The 22,034-nt window shown below is 36.8% G+C and overlaps 1 protein-coding gene and 1 long non-coding RNA gene across 3 annotated transcripts in view; both read left to right on the top strand.

Annotated features, from left to right (window-relative positions):
• LOC140757292 (NFX1-type zinc finger-containing protein 1-like) overlaps positions 1-18,931 on the top strand; it is a 40,528-nt gene extending 21,597 nt beyond the window's left edge. For both annotated transcript variants that reach the window (XM_073092924.1, XM_073092922.1), the window contains exons 19-27: positions 358-483; positions 1,064-1,186; positions 10,331-10,489; positions 11,660-11,900; positions 13,475-13,634; positions 14,213-14,324; positions 15,405-15,631; positions 16,384-16,667; positions 17,415-18,931. In XM_073092924.1, the coding sequence (XP_072949025.1) occupies positions 358-483; positions 1,064-1,186; positions 10,331-10,489; positions 11,660-11,900; positions 13,475-13,634; positions 14,213-14,324; positions 15,405-15,631; positions 16,384-16,667; positions 17,415-18,154 (2,172 nt within the window). In that variant the 3' untranslated portion in view covers positions 18,155-18,931. The remainder of the gene's footprint in view (positions 1-357; positions 484-1,063; positions 1,187-10,330; positions 10,490-11,659; positions 11,901-13,474; positions 13,635-14,212; positions 14,325-15,404; positions 15,632-16,383; positions 16,668-17,414) is intronic.
• LOC140757290 (uncharacterized) lies at positions 4,957-8,820 on the top strand. The gene is made up of 3 exons (XR_012103955.1): positions 4,957-6,400; positions 6,494-8,274; positions 8,615-8,820. It is a non-coding gene; the product is annotated as an uncharacterized LOC140757290 (long non-coding RNA).
• Positions 18,932-22,034: the final 3,103 nt, after the last annotated feature.

The raw sequence follows: 22,034 nt of genomic DNA, 5'->3' as shown, positions 1-22,034 counted from the left end.
GTGGGAGCTCGAACCGCCCGATCAGCGACCCCGGGATGGACGGTGGTATGTGTGGCCGCATACATTCGTGCATACCAGACGGTGGGGCGAGCGTCAAGCTCACCTGGGCGGAGCCCGACGGGACAACGCACTAAGAGGACTCCGGTTTCGTTCCTTTGAAGATCCCGGAGTCCTCTACGTGGCGCCGAGACGGCCACCGGGGGGTTTTAGTGCGGTAAGAGTCCCACATAACCACCCTGCATCGGTCCCACGGCACCGGGTACCTTCTGAAGGTTTCCCCCCTCGTTACTAATGATAATGGGTAATACTAGTTACTTGCCACAGAGATATCAATATGTTGATTTTTCTTTTTTATAGGCAAATAAGCCATGTTATTTGGATACAAGACATGTGTCGTGCCCAACGTTCTGCGACGCTCGTTTGAAATGCGGACATGTGTGCGTGCTCAACTGCCACGTCACCAAGGATCCTAATCATGAAAATGTAAGTTACGGTATATATTACTTGCCTTACACCTTTATTTGATTCGACGACTTAAACTTAATATTACACCTGTCTTTAGGTACCCCCAAGGGTACAAAAATGGAACTCCTCTAGCAAGCATTCGCTGTCTGTCCGTCTGTCATCTGTACATAGACACAGACACTTGATTTTTTTTCAGAGTATGTGTAATGGGGGCCGCTAAAACACCAAATACTAAAAATAAAAAATGAATATAAAAAGTGGTCCCCATACAAGAAACCTGAATTTTTGAACGCTATCTGTGTTGATGAATGATAAAAATTTAGTACATAATAGCATATACCGCTAGTTTTGCGTATTAACTATAGACGGCGTTATTTTCTATATATTTTATGTTATTATAAACATATAATAACATGTGATATACGAATTGTACTAAATGCTTTACACAATAAAATAAATAAATAAATATAATTCCATATCAGTAACCACATTCGAGACTGATAACTATAATGATTTTTATAAAATCGTATCAATATCTATTATACACATCCAAAATTTCTATCCATAACATCCCTAATTGTTATTCATCCATTTACAGTACGACTGCGAGAAACCATGTGCAAAGGCCAAGAAAGGCTGCAGTATGGTGATGGAGGGAGACCTCGGGCCTCACCAGTGTCTCAAAAAATGCCACCAAACTTGCGATGACTGCGTAGTTGAGGTAATCTGGAGGCACGGCAGTGCCTCCGCCAAGTCGAGCCAAAAGAAGCGGCACGGCCGTACCATACTTTTCCCGAAGCAATTCGGCCCATTTTTGACCCCCTGTAACTTCGTTGCATATGAAGCTAGAAGCCTGAATTTTCAGGAGCCAAGCAAGCATTGTATAGACACGGTACATTTCAAATTTCATGCAATTTGAACCAGTAGTTTAAGAATTACAAGTAGTTAAAGTTCGTAATTTTGTCACTCACTCACTGACTGACTGACCGATCATCAAAAGTTTAAGGCACTTCCAGCAGACATAGAACGTTGAAATTGAGGGTACAATTAGTGTTTAGTATATAACTCATGGAAAAACTAAAATATTTTGCAATTTCTGTCCAGTTATCTAGATACACCAACTACATTAAATAACTTTGTATCCTATATAAGTTATATAGGATTACAAAGTTACATTTGCAGTTAATGAATCTGTGTTTCTGTCCGCGAAATGTACGAGTAGTAGGGGAGCCCATGATGTTAAATGGGTAGAAACTCGAGCGTCAATAGGACGTATACGATTGTGTAGATTACACGTTAGAGTGAAGAGAAGGTTGTGTGATATTTTTCGATTCACCGTGGAAATAGCTTCTAGATGATTCGAAAAATGTAAAAAGCAGAGTCAGACATACTCAAGGCGCGGAAGGTTAGTGATAGAGTATATATCTCTGATGCCGGAAATATGTTTATCTGCTGGTTTGCATAGGGGGACAGCCATACGAGAGGTAAAAATGGAAAAAAAGTAACCAGCACATTAGATTTTCAAAGGGGATATGAAGTTACCCCAGATGAGTCCCCCATTCGAAAGACTGACGATTCGATTCGAAAGACTGTCAGTGACTCTTCGAAAATGCAAAAAAAAACGTTATCTTGACACACTCGAGGGCGTAAGATTATTATACAGGAAATTCCAGCTGATGTTTTATGTTGCAGCTGACGATTTAGTGGAGGGGTTTTTTATATTGACGATTTGAAAAAAAAAACAGAATGAGAATATATAAAGAATAATGTATTTTCCATAAAATTTGCCTTTTCCTTTAGTTTGTTGTACACCATTACTTTCCAGGGATCCATGCTAATAAATGGCGCTATCAGATAGTGCATATTTTCTAGCATTATTTCCTTTGTATTAAAAAAAATACCGCACTCGAGTATGTCCAGGTATAGATTTTTTGCAACCTTATTACTCCCTAACGCCGCCCTCAAACCATCAGATTATAAATTTATTGTTTTCAGCATGTAATTAAGCTACTATAGATAATACGATTTTTTATTAATAGTCTGATGGACTTCCCTGGTTGAACCCCCCAAATGGATAGTTTAAGATACTCTATAGGATGTAAGGTATCTCCCATATCTTAATCTGCCGCGTTCGAGTCACTCTCGAAATCCCGTCTTGGGCTCCCCTACTATTATAGGCGACGTCAATTGTTTTTATTCTCGAGATAAAAGACGTTTTCAATTCCAACTTCAATTTAAATTCAATTCAAATAATGGGTGAAGTGCGAATCGAACTCGTACGTACACTGAGGGTTCCGTACCACAAAAATATTTGTTTATTTTATTTTTATTTTTACTAATTGATGTTATAGCAGCCATATAATGCATTGTGAACATTTCAAATGAAAAACGCTAAAAAATAGCAGGTCCTTATATGTTTGTCTCTGTAGTTCCTGGACTAAAAAAGGGTTACGATATCCCGTGCCTGTCGTAAGAAGCGACTACAAGGGGGCTTCCGAAGTTGGGAGTGGCAACAGGGAGCTCGAACCGTCCAATAAGTGTCCCCGGGAAGGACGGCGGTATGTGTAGTCGCATACCGTCGTGAACACCGGATAGTTTAGGAGGAGCGAAAACTGTTCTCCCAGGGCAGAGCTCGATCGAGGCATCGCGCTTAAAGGACTTCTGTTACGTTCAGTCGGAGATCCCGGAGTTCTCCAACAAACGTTGAGGACGGCCACCGGAGGATTTTAGTGCGGCTAAAGTCCCACATAACCCGGCGTCACTCCCACGTCGTCGAGTACCTTTTCAAGATTTCCTCCTTATAAAGAAGTCTGGAACCCGAAAATCTGGAAAGAGGCAATTATAGTGCCAATACCAAAATCTGGCGATAAACGATTAGTCGAAAACTATAGACCTATTTCAAAATTATCAGTCTTAGCAAAGGTTTTTGAGCAAGTCATCAGTCCCTACCTTATCTGGCATATAAAACAGATTTTAAGCGAACATCAGCACGGCTTTATTGCTAAACGATCTACCTCTACTAATTTGTTGTCATTTGTGGAAAAGTTATTGTCTCATTTAGGAAGTGGCAGTGAAGTTGATGCAATCTATAGCGATCTTAGTAAAGCTTTTGATAGAGTCGATCATGACATACTTATCCATAAGCTAAAAAATCAATTTAATATAGGGGGTTCAGTTTTGCAATGGTTCAGCTCGTATTTGAGAAATCGTAGGATGTGTGTTGCTGTAAACGGTTTTAGATCAGAACATTGTGTTCCTCAATCAGGAGTCCCCCAGGGTTCAATTCTGGGCCCTATTCTATTCAATATGTTTATAGATGACATTAAGTATTGCATAAAATATTCGGAATTTCAGTTATATGCAGACGATTTAAAAATTTTTAGAGCTGTTCAGAACAACACGGATCAGGAGTTGATGCAGCAAGACGTTGATAGTATCTCTGAATGGTGTAATAGAAATGGTATGGATATAAACATAGACAAATGTATACATATTAAATTCTCACGTAAACGAAGCAAATATAACAGTTTTTATAACATTTCGAAAGTAAGATTAAAAAGAGTGGAAGAAGTAAAAGATTTTGGCGTCTTAATCGACTCAGAGTTGAGATTTAAAAACCATATAAATAATACGATTAAAGTAAGTCTAAAAATGTTGGGTTTTATTAATCGTAATACAAAAGAATTTACGTCTGTATTAGCTCTCAAAACTTTGTATAGTATGTTAGTTCGTAGTCATATTGATTACTGTTCCTCTGTTTGGTATCCTCTTTACCAGAACGACATACAACGTATTGAAAATATACAGAAGAGATTTATCCGTAAACTATCCTTCATTACTGGAATACATAATTCGATTAAAAGCTATGATGACCGTCTGCGATATTTTAACCTTCTCCAATTGCATAAGCGTAGTGATCTTCTTAGGGTTCTATTTCTTTATAAACTATTAAATGAGCGAACTGACTGTCCGTTCCTTCTTTCTCGAATAAATATCACCGCTCCTAGAGTTAACGCAAGGATAAGCAATTTTAAGCCCTTATGTACGAGTCACTATAAAGCCAAGTACTTATCTAATTCTCCGCTGAATCGAGCCATGAAATGCTATAACTCTTTGTTTCAAAATGTTGATATTGACCTATTTTCTGACACGATAGGAAAATTCAAGAAAAATGTCTCGATAGCATTATGTAATATTAAGTAATTTTTGTCTTTTTTTTTGTATATTATTATCCATTATCTCTTAGTCACATGTTAATATAGTTTATAGCTTGCATTATACCGAATTTGTAAAGAAGTAATGTAACTTTTACTGTAAGATATGTTTTTTTTTTTTTTTGTAAGGACGTTAGCGCGTCTGACTTAATTGTAATGTTGTGCAGACCTATAATTTAAGTGCATATTTTTAAACGTTTTCTTATTGTCTTATTAATATTAGATTAATTTTTATGTACTTAGTTGGTATGCCTTTTTAAATAAATAAATAAATAAATAAATAAATAAATAAAGAAAAAGAAGGTCCTTGTATGGCAACTCTCCTTTATTTGAAAGTTTTTCTTTTTACTTTTAGTACATATTGTTAAAGCGGCCACCATTATACATATTCCGTAAAAAAAATAAATTTCTATGTATTAAGGTTCCAGAAATAGAGCTCTATGTCAGACAAACGAACGGACAGCTTAGAAATAGGGTTCCGTTTTAAACTTTAGGTATGGAACCCTAAAAAGTTATATAATATCAAAAACATTCCGAATTTCTGACAAATGTCATGAGAAAAAAACTAGATGTTACGGCTAATGTGCCTAAATCAGTTAAAACGCAGATTAGCTTGTCCATTACCTAAAGTACAAAACGAGATTGTATCAATTTTCACCCCTTGACGTCGACCCGTGCATGCCATGATGCGTCGTCGTGTCATGAATTTACGACAAACATTGTATATTTTCACGAAACAATATCGCTTTGCGGCACGATGTCGCTATGTGTCACGATACGTCGTCGTGTCGTAAAAAGGCATGTGTTTTAGCCCTAAGAACAAGTCTGAAAAGATGTTTCGAATTTTAACTACATAGTTAATCTGCATATTTTCTAGCTAATCTTAAGTCTAGTTAATGTGTATGCTAACGTATTCTACAATCTAACGGTAACATACACAATATACAATAACTGTCGTGAGGTTTAGCAACTGTCACCGCATTATAAAATAATAATAAGTTTGTTTCCAAGGAAACAAGTGTTTAGGCAAAGGAGATGTTTCATTTTCGGCCATCTTATGTACATTATAACTAAAAAACACGAATAATTTGCATAATTGAAGAAAAATACACATATATTTTGATAACCTAAAGTATTCGTGTTTAAAAATATTTAAAATAAGCAATCCTCATTGAAATATTAAATATGGCGGAATACTGTCAATGTCAAGTTTTCAAAACTGTCGATGTCGGGAACCTATGTGTACCCCACACATAGGTTACTATACTCTTTGGATGTCGGTAATTCTGTATTTCGCTGTTTTTGTCGTAAAGTTATTGTTACCTTAGTACTTTACAACCTGGCTTTTGTTTTGGGTATCCCCTCATTATTTCTGAACTTAATTAATTATTTATAATAATAATAACAAAACCACCTTTTAAATAGTATCTGGTTTTATAGATGTAAGTGACATGTCAAATTAAAAAAGAAGAAGTTGTCAATTTGATATGCGTAAAAGTGGATATATACATATTATAATAGTGGACTCCAATGTAAACGTTGAATAAATATGTAGGTACTGATGAGAAGATTCCATTTTAATCCTGAATATGTTTCTGCTCTGTGCTGCTTACGATTATTGTGATTCTACCTTACTTGTTTACCCAGCTTATGTTTTATGGACTCTTGTGATTTTCGTGCGATCGCTGTGGATTGTGTTGACAAGGATTCAATATCATCAGGTAAAATATACATCAGTTGTTGTATTAATCGTGAAATAATCGTAAATAATTTTAAACTACAGAAGCTAATCTTTTTACATTTCTCTTTTTTAGATAATTACATTAGCAAGACATGGACATTCTTGGGATGACAAAATAATCAGTTATTATTGCAACTGCATCGCTGGGCAACGAACCGTACTCGTAGGTAGTTGCGCTCACATTATGCCCATTGTTTGATGTTTGGGCTGAGCTCGTCACAGGATGAAAATATTGATAAGGGAAGATATTTAAAATGAATAAATAATGTATTTAAGTGAAGAGTAAGTAAAATATGATCAAATGTGTACTTAAAGTTGTTTTATTTACACACTTAAATGTTTTAACTAAAATAAATTGGTATAGAAGTACATATTTTGGTATGTTTGTTTTAAGTCAAGATTTATGAAAGTAAATATAATTAATGTTTATCAAATATAGGCCTTGTTTCTCAATTCACACAATACAATGTTTATATATCTACGCCCATTCGCGTAAAAAAATATATTAAAAAGTATATAATGTATATAGTAAGTTAAAATAGAATGACAGATGACATTATTACGGTAATCACTACCGCCATGATGTTTTTCCACTGTTGTGTTGCAAGTTTAAGTGTAAATCATTGTTTTTTAACAATTAAACGAACATGATTTGAAGAAAATTAACCCCCTTCTTTGCAAGTTTTCTTAATTTTTAATATAGTCTACAAAAGGTGGCCGGGAGCCCATACATTTTGAAACATCTCCTTTCGGCCTTATTGAGCATAAATAAATGTCTATGAAAATATTTTTTATATGTAAGCACATAAAAAATTATAATGTTCACAATAGAAAATCCCTAATAACTTCTAAACGGATTACCCTAATTACACAATTCCTTTTGCCCTATCCGTTTTAGACATAAACCTACCAAATGGCATTAAAGACAAACCAATATATATACGAACAAAAAATCATGTTTTCAACTTACGTAATATTAGGTACGTAACATTTCAACGCAATATTACAAAAATTTAGTTAAGTTCGTTTCAAATGATTCGAAATAGGAAACTGTTATATAAATCGAGCTTAGATATCCACTTTATAACATATTCTTGCCATGATCACCAAAAATATCAGCTCCTAGTGGCTTGATAATTGATAGCTATAAAAAAACGAAAATCCACAGTTTAACGTTGAATTTAAACAACCGTCCATTGCACAATTAGGGTATTTTATTTTGCTCCATTGCTTGTACAAAACAGTTACAAACGCGTGTCAGAAATGAACTGACAGTCGCGCACGTATGCGCTCGAGTCCCCCCGAGATAACGAGTCGGTAAGTGGTGTCTACGTGTGCGTTACTTCAGCCCACTTTGTATGAAGATTTACTTCTGTTAGTTTTTATTTTGTGTTAGTACCTACCCGGAAAATACGTGGAAATTATTATAAGAAACCTTTTTAATATAAATAATTTTAAGTATGAATTTGTTAGCGGTGAGTAAACTTACTGAAAAAGGATTTACTGTTAATTTTGAAAAACGGTTGCACTATTAGTAACTCTATGGATATTATCATCGCAACTGGCCACAACGTAAATGGTATATATAAATTTAAACAATTTGTCAAATCACCGATATGTAATTTGACAATGTCAAATAAATATTGGCATAGAAGACTAGCCCATATTAATCCGGAATATATGCGAATTTTAAAGAATATTATGACTGGTCTTGATAATGTGAACATTACCGACGGATATGACGACTAGTAAGAAACCATTTCCAAACCTCTGAACGCGAACGAACGATATACTGGAGATCGTACATACAGATTTATGTAGTCCCATGGAAGCTAGTTCACTCAACGGTTCAAGGTACATGTTATTATTTATCGACTATTATTCTCGAATGACACGATGAATGTTTATTTTCTAAAACATAAGAGTGAGTCTTTAAGAAATTTAAAAAATATAAAGTGTTGAAAAAGGAACTAGCAAGTCGAACAAATGTATGAGATCAGATGGTGGGACGACATTTTGTAATAGAGCTTTCAATATTTTCTTATCAACAAATGGAATTCTACATTAGAAGGCGATACTGTATACCCCTAAACAAATTGTTGTGGTTGAAACAGCTAACAGAACTATTATTGTATATGCGACAAGTCTAAAACTGATGTTATCATTATTAAATAAATATTTCATTTCATTTCAGAAGTCAGAAGTCTATTATAAATTGAAACTAATTTGAGCAAGAGCAGTAAATACTGTGGTTTATATCAAAAACCGGAGTCCGACGAAGTCAGTGAAAGATTACCAATGATTTTTGTCGGATATTCAGAAGAAAGTAAGGGATGTCGATTATTTAATACGAAGACACGTTAAATCCCAATAAATAAATAAATAAATAAATCACAATCAGTAGAGATGTTTTAGAATGTTTTTCCTGAGGATAACGGGCATAATTTCAGTTGTCAAAATAGTAACTTTTTTAGATTTAATTTATTGTCATGTTCGAATGAAAGTGATGATGAATGGCAAGATTATTTACATAACTACAAAGACTACCTAAACAATTTAATTGCCTTTAAAAAATCTGTTGTTGAGATTCAACTAGTGGAAGGTACCGGAAAGGAAAAGAGTAGAACTATCTACAAAAAGGAATGAGATGCCATCAAAAACAATGCTTGTAAAAAAATCCAAGTCTCGCCATTCAATTCTTCTACCGTAAAAAGTCTTGAGATCTATGTAATACCAAGCCGGTAATGTATGCAGTCCCTACTTAAGAGACCTTCTGTCTTAAGGTATTATCTCACTATCTAACCTAACAACATCTTATGGGACCATACCAATTTTAAAAATATTTTATGTTCTAAATAAATTGACGTGGCAATCGTACTTGTGTGATGCGATATGATAAGATGAAAACACAATGTGACTTGCAGTACGATTGCCACGTTAATTTATTTAGAACATAAAATATTTTTAAAATTGGTATGGTCCCATGAGATGTTGTTAGGTTAGATAGTGAGATAATACCTTAAGACAGAAGGTCTCTTAAGTAGGGACTGCATACATTACCGGCTTGGTATTACATAGATCTCAAGACTTTTTACGGTAGAAGAATTGAATGGCGAGACTTGGATTTTTTTACAAGCATTGTTTTTGATGGCATTAAGATTTCTTTAACCTACACGAAACTGTTGAAACCTATATGAAACTATAGCCTAGTGGTTAAGCGTATTACAAATTATTTATCACTTGCTTAAACGGTGAAGGAAAACATCGTGAGGAAACCTGCATACCTGACAAATCTATGAAAAAATAAGGTTTTGTATCTCCCGAATCAGAGCAGCAAGTTTCCGCAGAATAATTTAACATATGAATTTCCCAAAAATTGTCGCATTTTAATTCTTCTTGGAACTGTTCACATGTGGTATAATATAGGTGGTAGAACCCTCTGTGGAACTGCGGCCGCAATACGTACACTAATATAGGCAGTGTTCAGCGCTGTTGCGGTTTCAAGGGTGCGGCAAGGGAGAAATACCTACTTGCCTAAGGCATTCCGGGTTAGTGCTTAGGGGTAGCGGTGTATTTGTGGCTGATCTAAGGTACGTATCTAATCTTATTAGGGGTTGATACTTACCATTAGGTGGATTGCCTGCTTGTCCACTACTCCTATATTATAAAATAAAATGTAGGTATGTCAGCCACAAACAGGAAGAACTTTTTTCACCGAAAAATGTCAGTCTATTTTTTTTTCATCCGTCCCTGACTACCTTAGCATAGACAAGAAAAAAATTCAAATATATGGACGTTTTTTTCGTCGCGTAAATTTTGAGGCAGTTTTGGACATTCTGCCCCTTAACAAAGTTACATCCGTAGACCACTGGACATGTTTTACCCATGAAATCTCTAATTTGTATTACAGGTGCAAAAGAAGAGGAGCAATTGCAAGCACACTGAACGTATTGCTTGCAACAAGAATGTAGATGAGAAGCCGTGTCGCAAGAATTGTGCCAGAATGTTGGAGTGCGGACACTTCTGCAAGAAGAAGTGCTACGAAAAATGTGGGGATTGTAGAGAAAAGGTATTTTTTTAACTGCCTCATCGTAAATTTTATCGTAAATGTTTAAATTATACGAAATCGACATGATTACAGTGTTCAATAATCAAGTAATTAATAAGTTAATTGGAATCAGTTGAAGTAATTCTAAAAATGATCCAGGATTTTAACTGTTCTATAAATAATTATTTATAAATTTAGGAACACCTGAACCCACAATGGGTGTAACAATGGACATGAGCGCGGCCAGTTATCGATATAATAAATAAATATCGATAATACACACGCCGGCAAAATTAGAGGAACGCTGTATAAAAGTTAATAATATTTCGGTTTTTGTTTTGATTTTTTTTATTATCTCGTATATATCCACATCTTCTCCAAAATCCGCATAGAATCTACTCTCATCGCTATAGAAGAATCGCTGCTACTCATCTTTTAATTCACGGTGTCGGCAATCAAATGCTAATCGGCCTTGGCGCTTTGGCGGGCATGTATGATTTAAGTCCAACTTTATTTAATCTTCTTCTCACTGTAGTTACACTAACAAGGACGTTTCAGACTTTGTGTACGACATTACGGGCTTAAAAGGCAGTTTGACGTCGATTTCTTAAGGTTTGTATCCTTATGAAACAATTATCTAAAGCGCTCGTTGCCGGTTTCTGACTGTTTCTAGCCTCCTGTACAAACCCGCCTGTCCGTATTTATTAAACCCATCCACCGTAATCGTGGATCATAGACACACCCGTATACCTAAAGCTATAATCACTGAATGATAAGAGTCATCTTCCTCAAACAAAGTAAGGGCTACAGAATGTGCTGGTAAATCACTCATATTTTATTAAGTACAATGTAAACTTCGCAAGGGTAAATAGTAAAATGATCAAAAGTAATCCTAGACCACAGTAACTCAAATTCTGAACAGGAACGCTTAGGAGTTTAAAGTGTAAACAACCACTTATCAGTGTATAATTTATGTTTGAGGAATGAAATGAGGAATTAATATATATTAGAGAATAACAATTAAAAATAATAATAATGTCCATGAGTTAAAAAAAAGAAATTATAAATAAATTACTTTTTGTTAGTGTTCCTCTAAATTTGCTGGCGTGTGTATTTACAACATTATATAGTTTAATTTATTTGTTTATTGTATTTTTACGTATTAAAATTTCCTGTATCACTTTAATAAAGGTGAAAAAGACGATCCCGGAGTGCGGTCACGAGGTAACAACGGAGTGTTCGCGTGCGGCGACGCGGGAACTGTGCGTACAGCAGTGCTCGCGGCGGCTATCGTGCGGGCACGCGTGCGCGCGGCGCTGCGCCGAGCCGTGCGCGCTCGCCGCGTGCGAACACCTGCTGCCTGTCGCGTACGCCGCGCCGTGCGGACACGACGTGCGCCTGCCGTGCAACGTCGCACGGAGCGTAGGACGAGGTAAGTTTTTGAAGTGAACATTTTTAGTGGTTGTAATGTTTGTAAGAACCAAGGCTATTTAATTTAACATGCACTGGCTCACCACTCCACCAGCTCCGAGCAGGGCTGCACGTCCGATCCGGATCTCGTACGTCACCAGACTGACTTTAACATCTACCCTCTCTACTGGCATACGTGAGACAATGTTCATACATATCTATTTAATAGATACATACAATACAGTGGTGTTGTGCACTTTTTATTATAGGTAAAAAAGTTAGCAGGGCAGGCTACAATGTCGCACGAAGCCTGGGACTAAGTAAGTTTTTAACATAGATCAGTAGCATTACCATGAGTTGGCATAGAACCGCCACTATAGAAATGGTAAATAGAAAACTATTGTCATTTTGCTAGTGAATAACATAACTACTATCGTTACGGTATTTCTTGACAACGTCTGTCAAATTAATGACTCATGGGACCGAATTTGTATGGCAATAGATCATAATGACATTCGCTAGCGATTTGATTTCGATAGGTTTTTTACGTATCGAGTTACGTCACTACGGATTTTAGTTCTACGAGTAACCACCAGAGGCGCTGTACAATTTTTCATACATTTATTTTACGCAGTCGCTAGCGAGTAATACTTTTGTAAACTCATGGTAGTCCTACAGTAAAGATTACTCACACCTAAAAAGAAAATGTAATCAGTTTTGACAATTGAAATTGTCACTGTCATCTATTTTCGTGTTTGATAAATATTGACAGAATTGGCAGCCCTTTAAGCCATTTAATGGCTTCCTTCAATTAAAAGGCGGGAGATATCTATATTTATCTATGGTTTTTAAAGTGAAAATTTATCGGTGTTGTGCACATTTTGTTATTTGTAAAAATTGTTAAACTCCCGTCAGGACACATAGCCTGATAACTTTTTGAACAAAAAATTACTTACACTTTTTTGTGATGGGTAAAAAATGTTAAGGTCAACATATGTGGCCTGATCGTAAATTCGTAACACAGCAAAGTGCAAAAGTCAAGATGTTATCCGGTGTCAGCATAGAAGAAATTCATTCTCAGTTTCATTTTTTATTTATTATATTTTATTATTCTGGGTAGGTTTCGAAAGTTTTCACTTTTGCCGGCACTCCCGGAATGCAACTTGTTGATTTTTTTATAATATGGGAGTAACAGACAAGCATGCGTCCATCTGATGGTAAGTGGCTCCTGCAACCGATGGATATTTGTAATCATCATATGCCTAGTAACAACAGTGTTCAGCTTTGAAGGGTGTCGTAAAGGAGATGTGATCCGAGGCTAATATCCGAGGTTATCCAACTTGATCCTCAGTGGTAGCATTGCATCTGTTGCCTAACTCATATAAGAGTCTAATTTTACCTGGGTTTCAATTACAGATATCAATAGATGTCTATTAGGTGGACAGCATCCGCGTTGGTAGCAATGCACCTGTTGCCTACGTCAGATAAAGAGTCTAATTTTACCGGGGTTTCAATTACAGATGTCAGTACATGTCCAGTCTGACAGCAAGGTCGTTTGCTACTCGAATATTAAAAGAAAACGGTGTCTCCCGTCAGATTTCGACCGCACACTGCTGCTGGCGTACTGCACGGCGGCGTGCGGCGCGGAGCTGGCGTGCGGGCACGCGTGCGGCGGCGGCTGCGCGCGCTGCCGCCAGCGCCGCCTGCACGCGCCCTGCACGCAGACCTGCAACCAGCAGCTCATCTGCGGACACCGGTAATACCTGCAAAAGTTACCACGGACACGGGGCTATCTGGGATTTTACCGCGAAACCCCCCGTGGTCGTCCGGCGCTGCCTAGAGGATACCAGCATCTACAAAGGAACCCAACCGGAGTCCTCTTGGCGCGCAGCCCCGTTGGGCGCCACCTAGTTCGCGTATATCAGGCGGTGTGATATACACGACCTCCCTGGGGTCGCTGACTGGACTCTTCCAGCTCCTACTCTTCCCGCCAGCGACTCCGGGAGCCCCATTTAGTCGCCTCTTATGACAGGCAGCTGATACCGTAGCCCTATTCTGCTCCCGTAACTACCATGTGTGGTTCCACTTCGGCGACACCACACGTATTTCTGCTTAATGATAGCAGTGTTAAGCTGTGTTCTTGAAGGGTCAATTTTATATATTTTCTATGACCAGAATCACGTTATGAACATCCGACGCGACGCTGTCACAATGTGATTCTGGTAAAGGGACCCGCCACATACAAAATAAGTATTTTTCGGAATGTTTTAGATATAAAAAAACAGATGCAGTAGTCTTTTCCCCGTTGAATAATAACTACCATTTGTTTCCTAGGTGTGAGGAGCCGTGTAATCAAGTCTGCCCGCCATGTACCAAACCTTGTGAAGTGAAATGTCAGCACTCGAAGTGCAAGAATCTGTGCGGAGAGCCTTGCGTGCCTTGTATGGTAAGAGATTAAATTCTAATAACATTTTTTTTTATTACGACCTGTGCACCGCGATTTTATCTGCGTTTCAAAATATTTTGCAAATCTAATGGATATTTTTGAAAGGAACTTTGATTTTTTTAAATTATAATACTCCTTACAAGATCAACTGCCAGTTAAAGTCTGGCAAAATCGGTACAGCTGTTTCGGAGATTAGGATAAACTGTCACACAGGCAGATAAATTATAATACCCGGGCAGTTGCAGTCCAAATTGATGTTTTTTTCTTATTAAAAACAATATAGTTGAGATTATGATAAAAAAAATCTTAATCATATTCTGGTCTGAAATAGTCAACTTATTTGCAATATATTATGTAATATAAAACTTTTTATCCGTTAACCAGTTCGGTGAAGGTTGTCCGATACTGGGATCTATTCGCTGGCGGCGTAAGACCTAAATTGTATGTGGGCAAAATACATTTTGCGGGGTCCTCTGCCACAATACAATGTAAACAGTGGCGGACTAAGGTCGGAGGCCCGGAGCGGAAGTGAAATGGAGGCCCCTAGTTTAAAAAGTTGATTTGATTTTACAAAATTAGAATAGATTTAAGTGATGGGTCGGAATTAACCCATTTTTAGCGTTGATCGCTAAAGGCGCGAGGCTTAAATATCGCTGCTTCAATTCAAAACTACTACAAATCAAAATATCACTTTCTTCATAACAGCTAATTAAAAAAGTAGTGCTTTTTGCTTTTATAAAATTAATGTATAACACAGATTAGTTTTCGAGATGTGGCACTTTTGTACTAAAGAGACGTGCTTTCAGCTTGGTTGTCGACGCGCAACTAACAATATGACGGTTTAGATTATATTTCGCGCGTTGAAATCGACAATTCAAAAGCAACGTTTTACGTTTAACGTGGGTTTTGTATCTCAAAATGCAAAATCAATGGGAGTCTTTTTGAAATATAAAAATATAGAGCCTTACGATTACATTTTTGCGATGAAACCATTTTTGATATTATTTATTTGTGGTATTTTGAATTGAAGCAGCGATATGTTACAAACTGCTGGCGTAGACTACAAGCTAAGGTTTCCAGGAGAAGTGCACGCGTCGGTGCGCACACGGCGCGTGCGGGCGGCGCTGCGGCGACGCGTGCGCGCGGCCCGCCTGCGCCGCGCCCTGCCCGCGCCCCGCGCCCTGCGGCGCGCCCGGCCACCGCTGCCGCGGCCTGTGCGGCGAGCCCTGCCCCGACATCTGCAGCCTCTGCCGCCCCGACGACTTCCCCAGGGACTTCCTCGGCGACGACTTCGAGGATGATGACAAGTGAGCATCCAGTAATACCAGTTAAGAAACACAACAACCTTTTGGTAACCACCAGTGTCAAAAAAAGCCACCAAACTAGTTGTTAGTTGAGGTACTTAAGACTTCTTTAAACCTATATAAAACGATAGCCTGGTGGGTAGAACCCAGACCTCTTGATCGAGGGGGTCCGATTTTCGAATACCAGGCACGCACCTCTGATTTTTAGTTATGTGCCTATTAGAAGTTAATTATCATTTGCTAAAACGGTGAGGGAAAACATTCTGAGGAAACCTGCATACCTGAGAAATCCTAAAAAAAATGTTTTCCTAGGTATGTGAAGTCCACCAATTCGCACTTGGCCAGCGCGATGGACTATGGCCTAATCCTTCTCATTATGAAAGGAGGCCCGTGCCCAGCAGGGACAGTGGGACAGTAATGGATTGATGATGATGATAATTAATTCAATCACTAAGTTAGGACTAGTGTCCCACGGGGTAGGCATGCGGGAAGTAGAAATAAATGTTGATATACATATACATATACATACTAAAATATCAATATATCAATACATCGGTAAAATTTTCTAAATATCTGGCGGTTTTAAAACATTAATGTATTTAGTTCAACCTAACTCAATAATATTAATATTTTCAGCGTTTAACACTGCTGTTATTAGACAGAAATAGGTGTGGTGGTGCTGCTTCTCGAGATGACCCACAAAACGTTCTATCATCGTTCAGAACATAAATGCTAATATACTGCTTTCGTTTCAGATTCGTTTTACTGGAAGATTGCAATCATGTTTTAGAACTGGAAAATATGAATAATCTTATGTTCGGAGACAAAGATACTGTGTCGATTCGAGCGTGTCCTTATTGTCGTAAACCGATCATCAATACTCACAGATATAAAGATTTTGTTAACGACATGTTTAAAAAGGAAATCAATCCTATAAAAGAGCGTGTGTATGGTACCCAGGCTCAAATTAAAGCTAAGAAAGCGGAACTAAAAGCAAAAGTTCAAATGATCGTGGACAACCCTCCAAAGATATATACAGGTAGGTTATTGTAGATATGTGTGTTTGATTTAATATTATAGTTAACATTTATATACAGGGTAAATTTTTCGAATAGGCCTCCAGGGCCAAATAAGGCCAAACTATAAGGATTAGCGAAAATAGCTGAAAGGAGTTACGAGGCCGATTTTGGTAAAAACTAAAACTGCATCATTAGTTTTTTTAAATATCTTTTTCCCTAGCGGGGAATCGAACGAGTTCATTTAGAAATAAAATACACCCCTTATATTATTTTACTATCTGATAGTGTCGTTTATAAAGATCAAATTCTGGGAAGTAATGTTATGTGATAATTTAAAGGAAAATGAAAATTTTTAAGAAATCGGATTTGGTCCTGAAGGCCCGTTTGAAAAATTCACCCTGTATATTCCTGCGTAGATATCATGGCTCTGTCTCACCTAGGCAATACAATACATCGGTGAGCGCTGGGGCCGCAGCCGACCATGCGCCTCAAGCGCCGTAAATATAGTAATTTATTAGACAATTATTTATTTGCGGCGCTTGTAATAGAAACAATGGGTCTGTGGTGGTCACCTGACATGAAAATACATGTCAACATGGTTGAAACATTAAAATAAAACTTTAATGTTTCAATCTCCGATTGAATTTAATATTAAATATTACTAATTATGATTGTGAGGTTTTAAAAAATAACCTAATAGCCTCGCCTGAGGTAAGGATCGAAGGTACGGGTTATTTTTAGTAAAAAAATGTATCTTTCATTTACAGATAGAGTTTGGCTTGTTCAGAAATGGTGTAGTGCGTTTGTTATTCTGTTAAAGCTAATTAATATAAAAGCGAAACGATCCCTTCTGCAATTGGGAATGCAATTTGTATACCTCAACATATTGGAGATGCTTTCTGATACCTACAACTTGTATGTCGCTGCAAATTTAGTAGAATTCAAGGATCAAGTGGTAAAACAAATTGACATGATTTGCGATACTCTTATAAACAATACAAAGAAAATAAGTCAACAACAGCAACAGGATATCGGAAAGGAAATAAAACGGATGAATTCCTTGATTCAACTAGCAAAAATAGCGAGTCATCCGACTTATAAAATTTCGAAAAATGAACCGAAAGTAAGAGCAGCTTTCGAGAAAGCTACGGCCGTGGTGACTCACTGGACCGTCTACGACGAAAACAAGGGCATTGCAGCCATGAAGCTGATCCAAGAGGAGATAAAGGTGTCCGGTATAGCGACTAAACAAGAACGTGCGCTGATCGTGCAAGCGATCGGTCTAAAGGCTGGGCACTGGTACAAGTGTCCCAACGGTCACTTTTATTGCATCGGGGAATGTGGCGGGGCGATGGAAGTGTCGAAATGCATAGAGTGTGGCGTCGCCATCGGCGGCCGCGGACACGCCTTGCTCAACACCAACAGACATGCCCCGGAGATGGACGGATCACGGTTTGCTGCGTGGTCGGAAGAGTATAACAACATGGGCAATTTTAATATCGATTAATAATTATACTTTAAAACAGTAGATAGAATCACAGTAGATTTTAGATATCATCCTATGCACTTTTTTATGTTGCTTAAATTTATACATTTGTTCATTGACGATTTATTATAGTATGTGAATTATAGTAATTACACTGAGTTATTGTACGAGATGACGCACCGAATTTACCAACATACTTATTAAAAGAATCTGCCTAATGCGTGTTGATTATGCAGCTCTAGAGAACTAAGAGAAGGAACGGTCACAACCTTTCATCAAACACCAAACATTTTTGGACACTAATAATTTTTTGATTGCGAATGCTTTAATCATTCAGAAAAAAATTGTTTTAAATAATTTGACATTTAAGAAAAAAATAAAAAAAATGTTTTTTGCTCATGTGTAGTCCGCGCCAAACTTCTAGTTCGCTTTGAAGTTGTTGCGCGCAGTTGTAGTCAGAGAGCCAATGCGGTCGAACACAACTACAAGCGTATACTCCGTAGCAACAGTAAGGGCACACTAACGCAGCTATGTACCCGCGAGTGAGAGCGGGCAGAGGGGGGTGCCGGGGGTCCCGCGCTGCTTCTATATTCAGAGCGGACTAGCAGTTTGGCGCGGACTCTTAACTACTATCTAATTGTATAACTCTTCTGGCGGATAAAAGTGCAGCATAACATTATTTGCTCTCAAATTGTGTGTTTTAGATAGAGTAATAACAGTAGTATTTAGTAGAGATATAAGCTTATGTGTTAATATTAAATATTGTATTTTTATGAATAAAGTATATTTAAAACCATATCCACTTGTGTTTCTACTTTTAATTTTCATGGAAATATTATAAATATGTCGTTACTTTTTCAATATTATGGACCAAAAATTATAATAGTTTCAATAGAATATAATAATGTGGAGACGTTATATTTTATATAAAATTGATGAAGTTATGTAATTCTTGGAAGGAATCTGTGATTGTAGATAAACTTTAATAGAAGTATAGGTTATTTAAGAGAAAATTAATTAAAATTGCGATGACAAAATAATTCGGGTGTCCCCAAAAATCTTAATTCCCCGATCTCTAACTCATAAATAACGTTTAGGCGGGTTAATTCCTTCATTTGTACCCGTCCGTAGGGCCGATTCCATTCCACTCGACCCGAGGGTATCTTAGACCCATGTCTATAGGCCCATCTGTATAACGACGTGACAGGGTTAAGGATTTTTAATGTTCATGCTAAGTGCTATTGTAATCTATATACATGAATGTTTGTCTGTATGTACTTTATAGAATCGTAAACTATTCATTTGATCATGTGATGATCCTTAGCAAAGTTGTTGTGCATGAGCCCACGAAGGTTTCTGAGTTGGTACGACCAATTTTCGACAGATGGCGCCACTGTCATTCCAATGAAGGTACAAAATTCAGTTATATTTTATGTTTTTCTTTAACGCGGGCGAAGCCGCGGGCACTACTAGTTTAATATGAAAACCATAATATTTTTTAATAATATTAGGTAGAACTTGTTTCAGTGGATATTATAATTTCGGTGATTTAAGGGCGTCCGCTAAAACTGGCGCGTGTGGACGTTTATATAATCATTGTAATTTTCTGTATGAACGCTCCTTTTTAAATTTACATTGCCTGTTTTAACGTTAATAATAAATTAAATAAAATGGTCATAGACTACCACATAGAACTACCGCAACACACAGTTAATATAGGTATATTATGTAAGTATTTAACTTTTGCCTTTTGCTTACTTTATAAAACATGATCACAAAAACAAATCAATTTTTTATTTCACGAATAATAAATAAACGTGATATAAGTCGCTACATAACGATACCGATTTCACAAAATATTGCGGTGCCAAATCTTCTATTTATAAATTGTACTGCCAATATTCACAGTAAGAGCGAGCTAACAGAAGTAAAGTGCAAACTAATGTTTATGGTCCATTAGTAGATACGCTAATGGATCATGCAGAAGTGCAGAAGCACTTTAACTATGAATGAATATTCATTCATTTTTAGGGTTCCTTATCCAAAGGGTAAAAACGGAACCCTATCACTAAGACTTCGCTGTCTGTCCATCTGTCACAGGACTCTATCTCCTGAACCGTAATAGATAGACACTTAATTTTTTTACAGAGTATGTATAAAAGTGGCTGCTATAACGACAAATACTAAAAATAAAAAAATGTTTGAAATAAATGGGGGTCGCCATACAAGAAACTGCTATTTCTCGACGTCTTTCGCTTTATCTATTGAACCGTAATAAGTAGACAGTTTAAATTTTCACAATGTATTTACTTAGTGGCTGTTATAATAACAAATACTAAAAATATAAAAAATATGAAAATGTTGGTGGTACGGAATCCTTCGTGTGCGAGTTCGACTTGCACTTGGCCAAATTTTGAATCAGTTTCCACTTTGAATTCCATTTCTAAATTTAAACAGTTCGTAGAGTAACTTTTTTCAATACGCTGTCGATAGCAGGTTCCTCCAGCTACCAGTGAGAGCTGAATTCGAGGCAATTAATCCTTGTCGATCTTTTGACGGTTGATTAAATTTAATTTTTCATTCCAATCTAGAATATGGTTCGTGATTTTATCTGTCTTGCCAGACCGTCACTATTCCATCATTTTTCCATGCGAGATTTTAATAAAAATGTTTTTTACTAAATGATATAACTACGTGCCTATACCTCCTTTTTTAAATCTGGAATAAAAGAACATACCTACTTAAAAGTTTTTCTGCGTGCTATTAAAAATGTAATACCTATTATGTACAAAAACTACGTTCCCATCTTACAATTTTACAAAAAATATTCTTAGTAAAATAACAGGAGCAAAGTACAGTTGAATAATTATAATAGTATTTAACGATAGTTTGTTTTATTTGTGATATGTCTTTTTACCCGACTGCCAAGGAAGGGTTATGTTTTTCGCGCGTATCTTGTATGTTTGTCTTTCTTTATTTGTGCCGATCTTACAAATGACTGGATAAATTTCGTCAGTTAAGGTGTCATTATATTCGTCTCAATGACCCGAGTGTCCTTAAATAGGTGTTACAGAAAAAAATCAAAAGGGCGAATTTTTGGCGCCAAATAGTAATACATAATTTAAAAAAAAGTGGGGTATCAAATGAAAGTAAATTAAACGTAGATTAAAAAACGTATTTGTATATATATGAAACAGCAAGATGACTGACTGACTGACTAATTAAATGACTTTTTCATTTTTCACAAATCAACGTACAGCCAAAACCGCTCAACTTAGAGTTAAAGGCCTTTTGGAAATTCCACCCCTAAGAGGGTAAAATAGGGAAAAACAGTTTTTTTTTTAAATCCTTTAATTTTGAAGCAACTACTATGAAATTTAGTATTTGGCCTTCTGGGTAGGAACAAGGACACACCTATTTATCCCCTTCCGAAAAATCAACCCCGTAGAGGGTAAAATAAGGGTTAAAAGTTCATTTGAACAACCGTCAATTTTGAAGCAAACACTATAAAATGTATCAGGCTTGTTGGATAAAAATAATGAAAATCTACCCCTAATGAGGTAATATAATCACCGGATAGATCATTTATACATCGTAAATGGTGGATCTTTTTTGCGAAATAGTAACTCGTTTTAAAAAAATACCAAACCTATCGAATAGGGTATCAAAACAAAGGAAATTAAAAGGTAGATTACACATTACATCGAGATGACTGTCTGACTAAATGAGTAGTGTTGCTGTGCCAGAGATCAACGCTAAGGGAAACCGCTGCACTTTAGAGTGCTGGAATTTTACTCACAGGTTATTTATATAGCGTAAATGAGCACTACGAGGATACAAATAGGATAATATTGTTTGTACATCTTTTGATTTTGAAGCAGATACCTACTTAGAAACTTTT

The sequence above is a fragment of the Epargyreus clarus genome, unplaced genomic scaffold, assembly GCF_041222505.1.
Source record: "Epargyreus clarus isolate Ecla_fem2 unplaced genomic scaffold, WU_Ecla_fem_2.2 ptg000004l, whole genome shotgun sequence".
Lineage (NCBI taxonomy): Eukaryota > Metazoa > Arthropoda > Insecta > Lepidoptera > Hesperiidae > Epargyreus > Epargyreus clarus.
The sequence above is the reverse complement of the archived record's forward strand: the minus strand, read 5'-3'. Positions and strand labels throughout refer to the sequence as shown.